Here is a 10,100-nt window from a genome sequence, read left to right on the forward strand (position 1 = left end):
TAAAGATGACCATTGAAAAGCAAAATCTGACTGTTTGAGCTTTTCAACTATAATAAATACTAGCAACCGAGGCACACGCGTTGCGTGTATCATGAATATATGAACATGATATATTAAATATTCATGATATCATAACACCATGACACAAAAATATTTTGTGTCATGAATATATTATTGAAATGCAAAAATTTAAACTTCAATGTAAAAGAAGTAAACAAATATTCAAAAGATTGTCCAAAAAATATCATAATATGCATCAAATATTCAAATATGTACAGAAGATCAGTATATATATGCAATTGTGCCAAATGAAAGTTTGGATTTTTGTTATCGCAACTCTGCTAGATCTTGAAACATTTGAATTTAAAACCTGTAAACCAAAACTAAATTTGTCAGTAAACATTATAATAAAACAATGTCTAAGAAGATATAATATAATGATTTAGTGACTTTGTTGAGAATATGTGAAAGATTATATCATAGTACCTTGAAACTTGTAATAAATACATTATCACCTGCAATATAAAAACGAACAAATTAATTTGATATAAAATTAATTATTTCACACTCTCAAAAATATGAAATAAAATACAAAATTCAATTAAGAGTTGATACAAAATTCGATTAATAGAGGAAAGTTTCCGACCTGGTTGGAGTGCGATATAAATTCGAGTAATAGTCGATATAAAATTTGATTACCACTTTTAATTGAAGAAAAGAGAATAGTTATTCAATCAACTCACAATCTTCGGCAGTAACTGTTATGCCTGATGAGTCTTTTATGACTTGTGACTATATTCATCAAAATTGCAACACACCACAGAGAAGAGCTCTATGACACTGCCATCTATATTTACAATAAGACCATTACATGAAGTAACGACTAAAATGCAACCATCTAAGTCACGACCAACCACGTTTTAGAACATTACAATTCTCTTTTTTTCATAGAACATTACCAGCACTGACGTATAGGCACAATTTGAGAAGAAGATATTCTGTTGAAAAAAAAAACATGAGAGAAAACTGATGATTACAGATAAGATAAGAAACTGGTTTGAATGATGAAAATGTTGTAGGGTGGTGGAAGTGTGATAAGAGGAAGGGTGGTAGTGTGGTGAAGTTGAAACATAGAATACAGAACTAAAATCTCCAATTGTACGCTCAATTTTCAGAGAATACAAATTGAAAGATGATATGAACATAAGCAAATACAGACATCTCATTTAGAACAAAGAGAGACCCATATCAAACATCAACAATTAATCAAGATATTGGTAGCATCTGAATACAAAAATCAGGACATTCACATTCAATTAACTCTTAGTAGAATATAAAAAATCAGGACATTCACATTCAGAGCTAAGCATTTCAGAAGAAATGTGTCATTCCGTTTTTTGTCTTTAACATTGGATTTTCTCACAGCCAACACATACCTGTCCCTCATGAGAAATCTATGTCATCATAAAAATGTAAGTAATTAAACAGCAAATTTTGTGAAGATAGTCGTCAATAAAGTGGCTTGCTTTATGATTTTATGTAACTTTCTCTAAGTTCAAATGCTTCTAGCCCGTTAATGAAGTTCTCCTCTTAAAGAAATTTGACAATAGCCACATACTGTCAGTACATTGCAATCTTTATAGCCAAGATAGCAAAATCATGAGATCTTCGTATCTTCAATATCATTGCTATTGATACCAATGAAGAGAGGGGGGAGCAGTACAATATAAAAACGCAAGACTATTGATGGCTTATTAGCAATTTTTACTAAAAGAATATCTTTAGCGTCCTAAGCTGCATTAAGTGGCCAACAATGTCCATCAGACGAAGAAGCACGTGCTTTGGCATCTTACCATAAATATCTTCCTGCAACATAAACACAAAAGGTAAATTTCTCCCAAACAAAGCCTAATGGAAGCACAAATTCACTGAATTATAATGTAAACAATTAGGTACAACAACTAATATGAACGAAGAAGACATTTGAAAGCCGTTAAGTACCGTCAATCTAGCAAAAATAACTCTTAGTGGACTAATCTAGCCATTAAGTACCGTCAATTTGTAAGCAGTTGCAATTGTTTCACCTTCTTTGTTTTTCCTCTTTATCCTTTCCATTCCGATCACATTCTCGATCGCCATAAAAACATCATGTGCCTACAGACACATCACCATATCAACCTCCATAAATGTCATTACCTCCTTTATCGTCGGCCTCTTTCAGCATCCCCACCATAGCGCATGCTCCTAACAAAATGTTTATTTTTCTTTCCGGTGGCAGTAAATTACAAAAATTTCAGTAAATGACAATTCATGACTTAATTTAAAGTTTTCTCATCAATGAAATCACGCATTATAGTGAACTACACAAAAATTCTATATAACTAATAATTCAATTTAGATCAATTACTCTATTCCAAAAAATGAAGGTGAAGCCTGGACACCTGCAAAAGCACTGGTGGGCTCGAGGCCTACCATCATGAAATATTACTAAAATTTTATGTAGTCTAATTATGAATGTCATACCCCGCCAAAGCATTAAATAACCTCAAGCTATCTAATTTTGAAAGAAAATTTGACCGCTTAATAATAAAAATTAATTAAGCACATTAAAAACCATTTAAAAAACTCAGAAACTTGAGAAGAACGCGATAAAGAAAATTGAATATCATTTTCACACCAATAGTACAAAAATAAAATAAAATTAGATAGATGATAACAAACCAAGAAAAAATCAATTCACGACTACATTAACATTGAACATCGAAAACAAAAATGCAAAAGATTCCAATCACAGGATAAGCGTCGACAAAATTTTTTAAAAAAACACACACACAGGGAATTCACCGAAAATATGCGAAACATAAATATATAAAATCAAATGAATTTGACGGTAAATAGTATGTAAACCTATGACAATATTTAGAAGGCAACTTGTAGATATTTGTGTAGACATGTTTAAGTTTCAATGAGTCAATAAATAAAATAATAGATGAATGAAAAACATGTATAAACCATCCTTACATAGTAAATGAAAACCGAGAACAACTATTGAGATTAAGAGGAAGGAAACTTACCTTCTTTGAAAGAGTGAATCGAATTTTTTGAAGCCAAAGAAAAAAATGAAGAGGAAATAAATTCTTCTGTGAAAGATCTTCATCAACAAATTAACAGGAAAGAAAGATACACAACACAAAAGTGCGTTAATAAAATTAGCTTTCTCACCGCTTCCCCATTTCCTAAGTCCACTGCAAAATAACAATTAAATTGAAATAGATAAAACCAAACAACAAAGAAACACAATACAAAAGTTCAGTAATAACTAAGTTTTTAGGACATTGGCATTCGAAACCTTTGCAGCTAACGAATTAGTCACACCTTTAGCGGTGTAAACGTGACTTGAGATACTTGATTCATGGACGGGCAATATTTCTCTCGATGAATTCAACATTCTATTAACAATTTCGCATATTTCCCACACAGAATCATTCCGACTCACAATGTGAACGACTGGAATAAATTCTCAGAAACTATAAACAAAATCAACGGGATAGATAACTTAATCTAGAAAGGCATATCTGAACAGCACTCTGTTACATATGCCCGTGTAGAAAGTAGTATTTTAAATTCATCTATTATTCCAAAAAGAAATTCAGATTTCTTTAGTTCATATCACAATTTTTAGTGGCAGAGGCAACGAATCAGATGGCGGTTATCCTCCTTAGTATAAAACTCATCGAATCCTTGTAATTTTCCTCAATAACTGCTCCGAGGACAACCAAGAAACAACAAAGCACACACAGAGAAGCCATCACAAACAAAATAAAACATTTATGGATGATTCTTAACTGGAATGTTGGCCTTCACGATGAAAATTTCGGTCGACGGTGGGTCCAATTGCGCGTTATGTTCTGTGGCTAAAGGAATTATTTAGATTATTTAGTTCACTTTCTGTTGTTTCCTGCATATTTTTTTTTTAACATATTCTACTTTTTAATTATGAAATAAACCAAAAGTAGGTCACTCGTAAAAGAAATAAAAAATCTGAAAAAATGTTTATTAAAAAACACAGGAAAGAACAAAATAATCGACTCACCAGGGCCATGGATTATTTTGGACCAAATCGTCACTCTTTAAATCTGTACAAATCTTTTCAATGATCAAAAAATTTCCCAGATGGTAAAGGTGATCGTGCATACAGAGAGCTAACTATGCAGAGATGAGATAACAATGAAGATCGAGATGGGCCACTCTATTTTTCTGAGGTATATTCGACAGAGAAGAATTGAGAGAGGGAAGCGGAATCTATGAAGGTGAAGCAACAATATCTGAGAGATTTGTGGAACCGCTTTGTTGGAGGTTGGAATGATTTTGAGAGAGAGAAATATATTGGTGAAGAAGAAGGGCAAAAGGGTCAAAAAAATTTTGGTGTCCGCATGAGCAGTTTTTATGAGGGTATGAGCTTTAATAAAAAAGTAGAGATGTAGATTTAAAACATGAATAACTTTCTCGACCAACTGCAATTATTTTTAAGCCTTCATATTTGAAAGATATCGAGTACACTTGATCTTTCGATTTCTAACGGCGATTCAAACACACACTTATCAGAATCATATGATCATCAAAGATCAACGATATATAGGCTCCCCGGAAATGAGAATTTAATTCTTCAAGTTTAATTCGTTTTTGACTCATTATCGCACAATATTTATGTATATATCAAATATATATTGTAGGTTCAAGTATTGAAACGTGTTCGAGGTATACTCTTCGACTGAGAATTATTATCGATTGAGTAAATGTATCATACGTTAATTTTTTGAGTTTTGAGATTGTGTTGGAGCGATAATTAGTTAAATATGTCGTCCAGTTTAAATAATTGGAAATTTAAACGAATTGTACTCGGATATTTCAACAATTTTAATCGAATATTAGATTTAATATATGAATTTGTGAATTGTTGGAAATAATATGCTAGTTGATGAATTTTTGGGATTAATGGATGAAGTTTTGATAATTAATTGTTAAATTGGATTTTCAGTAAAATAAATTAAACTTTAGTAATTTCGAGAATAAGTTGGATTATTTGAGATTTATTGGTGAATTGTGACATTATTCGGCTTGTTATCTTATTTGTTAGGCTGAGGAGAACAAAGTTGAGCTTGTTTGTTGTTCAAAGACGGGATAAATATATTACTATTCTATATCATACAATAGTAAAGCTTAATTTACTTTTTAAGCTTATTTATTGAAATGACCTCGATTTTTTTTAAATCATAAATTCGAATATACCAATTAAAATAACTTAACATTTTCATAAATTATAATAATTTAACATTTAAACCTCAAGTGTATCAAAATATCCATAAATCATCGATTAACCAAAAATCATACGCCGTCCTTTGAAAAGATCAACTAACATAAAATTAAAGCATAAAAATATATCTAATAAAATCATTAACTTATATCTTTTAAATCTTATATCTAACAATCTAGCGCGGAAACATAAAGTTCCATCAGAAGTGAGTGCTGCATTCGTTACACTCAATCGTCAGCGCCTCCCATAAAATCATCAAATCCTGCATCATACAAACCTAGAGAGTTTAATGACTCAGCATGTTCTAAACATGAGTAGCAAATAATACATATACAATCACATGTATTTAAAATCATACTTTTATTTAAAATAGCTTTGAAGAATAATAAACCATTTAAAATCATTTAAAAATCATTTAAGCCTAAATAAATCATTTAAAATAGCTTTATGCATACATAAATCTTTTAAAATAGCTTATGAGCATATGTAAATCATATATCATAAAATCATTTTAATCTTAAAATTTTCAATCATTTTCATTTTGGGTGAAGTTTGATCCACAAAAGTGACTAGCTTTTATCCTTTGGTCAACTGATCAGTATTCAGCTCCACATGGTCCATGGGGATGGTCACTAGGCTCCATCGTGGAAATACGATCGCCAGAGCTCCCTTGGAGGCTTTCTCACATAGACGGGTTACCTCTGGGGCCTTCTCCCGTAAATGGGCTCTTTCTGAGACCTTTTTCCCTCACGGAATCCCCACACAATCATATATCATTTGTCAATGTCGATTCACATCCCTCAAAACAATTTTCATTTTCTTTTAAAAGCATAGAATATCGTAAATTTCCAAAAATAACATTTTAAACAATATAAATTGCTAGATAATAAAATATTATATTTTCATAAAAATCATCATTTTAAATCATAAAATATCATTTAACATGTGTTATGATCCTTCGGGACGCTGCCAAGCTTTTACGTATTTTTCAAGTGTAAAATTACACGTAGAAATTCTCGGTTTTACCTTTTTCATAATTTTAATAACATGGGTTTATTCTAAATAATTATTTAAGCTTAAATATAATTTTTCATAATTTTATTCGCCTTAATTCGAGTCTTTTCAATTAATTCTTTAATTAACTATTCGAGAGGTGATTAAATTCTGGATCAATTCAAAAGTCATTATTTTGATCCCAAATTTTAAACATAACATTTTAATTACCTAATCTACCCTTGTGAGCCATGAACCACGCCAGTGGACCCATGGTTCAAATTTTAGTTCATTAAATCTCATTTTTGACCCTCACTCGAACACACCGAACAATCTCCTAATTTACTCGATCCATGGTCGAGCCACCTCAAGCCAAACATGAGCCAACCTACCTAGGCACCCTACTGACCAGCCCTGATCCAAAGAACCAGACCTTAGATCGCTCAAACACTCCTGGAACAAGACCCATAGCTGCGCACCTTGAATCTATCCACGCTGAAAAACTCCTAGCCAAGCTAGGACACTTCCAGTCGAACCACCACTGAGCCGAGCCGACCTGAATCTAACCGACATTGGACCATGCCCAAACCCAATCAAGCCCAGCCCAGCACCCTAATGCTCTCAACGGTGCTATGAGTTCCTACTTCAGCCAGGACTCCTAGCTCGAGCCACCCTCAAGTCCCAACCATCCCGACCTACTCTGGAACACCCTGAGCCACATCATAGACAACCTAGCCCAGCCCTTAAACCCTCTCTGCACCAGCTCCTCGGATGAACCAAACTCGCGGGAAAAGTAGTCCTACCCCTTGTGGACTCTTCACCAGCTGATACCCACGAGTCCTAGCCTTGCTAGGACTCTATCAGGCCCTCACCCATGACCCCCTCGAGCCCCAGCCAGCCCTGGCCGAGCCCACTTGCACCCATGCATAATAACAGACCCATGAACCATATGCAAACCACAACAAAAACCCTCGGTTCCCTTCTTCACTCTTCATACCTACGTTCCAGCTGGTTTCATAGTCGATTTTATTCATATTTCATTCATATTTCATCCAAATTTTGCAGCCCATCTCTTGGAATCATAACTTTTTTTTCAAAACGAGCGTAAAATCATAGTATTTTTGAAAATAAACATTCTACAGTAAAAATATTCAAACACCTATTTTTTCATGAATAAAAAATTAAATCATGCATATTATGATTTGTATGATGTTTTAAAAAGTTTAGAGAACGTGTCTTTGAGTTTATTAATGCTCGAATAGACGATCGTCGGCGAGGGTGCGACGTGCGGATGACCGGACGACGAAAGCTCCTAGCTTTTCTTCCCAACATTATTCCCGAGAAAAATTGAGCTCGACTCGTAAAATAATTCGAACTCCAATATTTTTAGAAAAATTAAATCATTTTTAATCATATTTGGAAGCCTTGAAATTTTTTAATGAAAAATAAATATTCATATATTGGTCGTCCCCGGTCTCCTTTCCTCTGCTTATTATCGAATATTTGGGTACTTCAATTTCACAAAATCATGTCATTTAATCATTTAGTCATGCAATCTTACTTTTAGTTATTTGATAAATATCATTCAAGCATTTAAAATCAATTAAATAAAATAATTAAGCAATTAAAATAAGTTTGCATGCATGTGGTTTACGTGGGTTTGGTTTTTCGGACATTTTAATTCTTCCCCCCTTAAAAGAATTTCATCATCGAAATTTTCTCTGTCTTGATAATTGCAAAGCTTAGATTCCCTCATCCACATTAAATTAACCTCTAACTTAAATCTTATTATTCAATTTGGTCCTCACAATATTGAAAATCATATTTCTATCCCAAAAATTTCAATATCGTCTCCAAAATCCGATTTAGGTAGAGCATGCAACATATTCTCCTCTATCTTCTTCATTATCTCAATCTGTTCCCTTAACCCATTTCAACATTTCATGCAATAAAAGCATTGAAAAATATGTTAAACGACAAGGTTACCTAGAAATCAGTGTAATGTCGGCTCTGTCTCAGCCTCCTCAGCTTGCATCACATAGACCCTTCCAGCAGTGGGTTGCTTGAGCTTTGGGCAATCCACAGCCTTGTGTCCCACTTCTCCGCACTTAAATCACTTGTAGGTGCCCCACATGCACTTGCCATTGTGTGTATGATTGCACTCCTTGCACTGTGGTTTCTCATCAGCCTTCGGAATATTCCCTCTAGGTGGTTGCCCTTGTGGTTTTGGTGGTTCTGGTTGCCTAGGTGGTCTCACATAAGGCTTCTTATTATTTTGACTAGCTTGCTGAGCACGGTTCCTCTTTCGCTCCATCTCCCAATCAATGTCTTTGAGTGACTGCTCGGCTCTAAAAGCTTTGGCAACGACATTACTATAATCAGTAGGATCGCCGAGCATCACATCACGACAGATAGTCGGCCTCAAACCATCTAGGAAGTGTCATAGTTTTTCAGCAACATCATTGGCAATCAAGGGCACAAAGTAATAGCCCCTATCAAACTTCGGCACAAACTCGACAACAGACCAATCCCCCTGACGGAGACTCATAAACTCTCTCTTCAGCCTAGAACGGACATCAGATGTGAAGTACTTGTCATAGAACACCCTCTTGAACTCCTCCCATGTCAATGTCGCTATGTTCACTCCTCGCTCCACTCCCTCCCACCATAAGGAAGAGTCGCCCTTCAGCAAATAGATAGTGCAACGAACTCGATCATCGTCCATCATATCCATATAACGAAAGATAACCTCCAAAGATCGAATACATCCCTCAACAACGAATGGATCAGTAGTGCCATGAAAATCCTCTGGTTTCATCTTCCTAAAACGCTCATAAGCAGTCTCTGGTCTAACCATCGCACCATTTTCTATGTGTTTCTCCAAAAAACGGGCCACACTGGCTAGTACACGGGCACTAGCATCTTGATTAGGTGGAGGCTATGGAATCTCCTCCTCATGTCTATCCTCATCATTCCTACACAAAATCTTTCTAGGAGGCATCTCTGTATACGTCATTCAAACCACGTAACCAACATGCATTTAACATTTTACATGCAACATGCGATATGCAACTAACATTTATATCATGTACCATGAAAGCATTTTAAAATAATTTTAGCATATGTAAAATATAATTAGTAAAAACTCACATACTTGAGGCGTGACTTCGAGCTTCTCGGAGTGACAATACACAACCCTTTAAAGAACATTGGCTTTGATACCAACTGAAACGACATCGTTTTTTTTTTAAATCACAAACTCGAAAATACTAATTAAAATAACTTAACATTTTCATAAATCATAATAATTTAACATTTAAACCTCAAGTGTATCAAAATATCCCTAAATCATTGATTAACCAAAAATCCTATGTCGACCTTTAAAAAAATCAACTAACATAAAATTAAAGCATAAAAATATCTCTAATAAAATCATTAACATAAATCTTTTAAATCTTATATCTAACAATCTAGTGCGGAAACATAAAGGTCCCTCGGGAGTGTACTGCTGCATTCGATCCACTCAATCGTCAGCGCATCCCACAAAATCAACAAATCTTGCATCATACAAATCGAGTGAGTCTAATGAATCAACACGTTCTAAACATGAGTAACAAATAATACATATACAATCACATGCATTTAATAATCATACTTTTATTTAAAATAGCTTTTGAACAATAATAAACCATTTAAAATCATTAAAAAAATCTTATACCTAAAAATCTAGTGCGGAAACATAAAGGTCCCTCGGGAGTGTACTGCTACACTCGATCCACTCAGTCGTCAGCGC

At 34.1% G+C, this 10,100-nt stretch overlaps 1 protein-coding gene and 1 long non-coding RNA gene across 4 annotated transcripts; both read right to left on the reverse strand.

Annotated features, from left to right (window-relative positions):
* Positions 1-296: 296 nt before the first annotated feature.
* On the reverse strand, positions 297-2,531 carry LOC140809669 (uncharacterized). 3 transcript variants are annotated; one of them, XR_012113152.1, is made up of 4 exons: positions 2,085-2,531; positions 960-1,866; positions 744-847; positions 297-515 (listed from the first exon to the last, which is right to left on the reverse strand). It is a non-coding gene; the product is annotated as an uncharacterized lncRNA (long non-coding RNA). The 3 variants fall into 3 exon arrangements; XR_012113150.1 differs by having other exon boundaries at positions 298-515; positions 744-1,866; XR_012113151.1 differs by lacking the exon at positions 297-515 and having other exon boundaries at positions 571-847.
* Positions 2,532-8,747: 6,216 nt separating this feature from the next.
* Positions 8,748-9,164, reverse strand: LOC140810367 (uncharacterized). The gene has a single exon (XM_073168237.1). The coding sequence runs from the start codon at positions 9,162-9,164 to the stop codon at positions 8,748-8,750; it is 417 nt and encodes a 138-aa protein (XP_073024338.1).
* Positions 9,165-10,100: the final 936 nt, after the last annotated feature.

Source organism: Primulina eburnea, chromosome 13, assembly GCF_022965805.1.
Source record: "Primulina eburnea isolate SZY01 chromosome 13, ASM2296580v1, whole genome shotgun sequence".
NCBI lineage: Eukaryota > Viridiplantae > Streptophyta > Magnoliopsida > Lamiales > Gesneriaceae > Primulina > Primulina eburnea.

What these genes read in the sequence shown, in the direction of transcription:
- LOC140810367 (XM_073168237.1), bottom strand. Translation starts at nt 9,164, where the DNA reads ATGGTTAGACCAGAGACTGCTTATGAGCGTTTTAGGAAGATGAAACCA.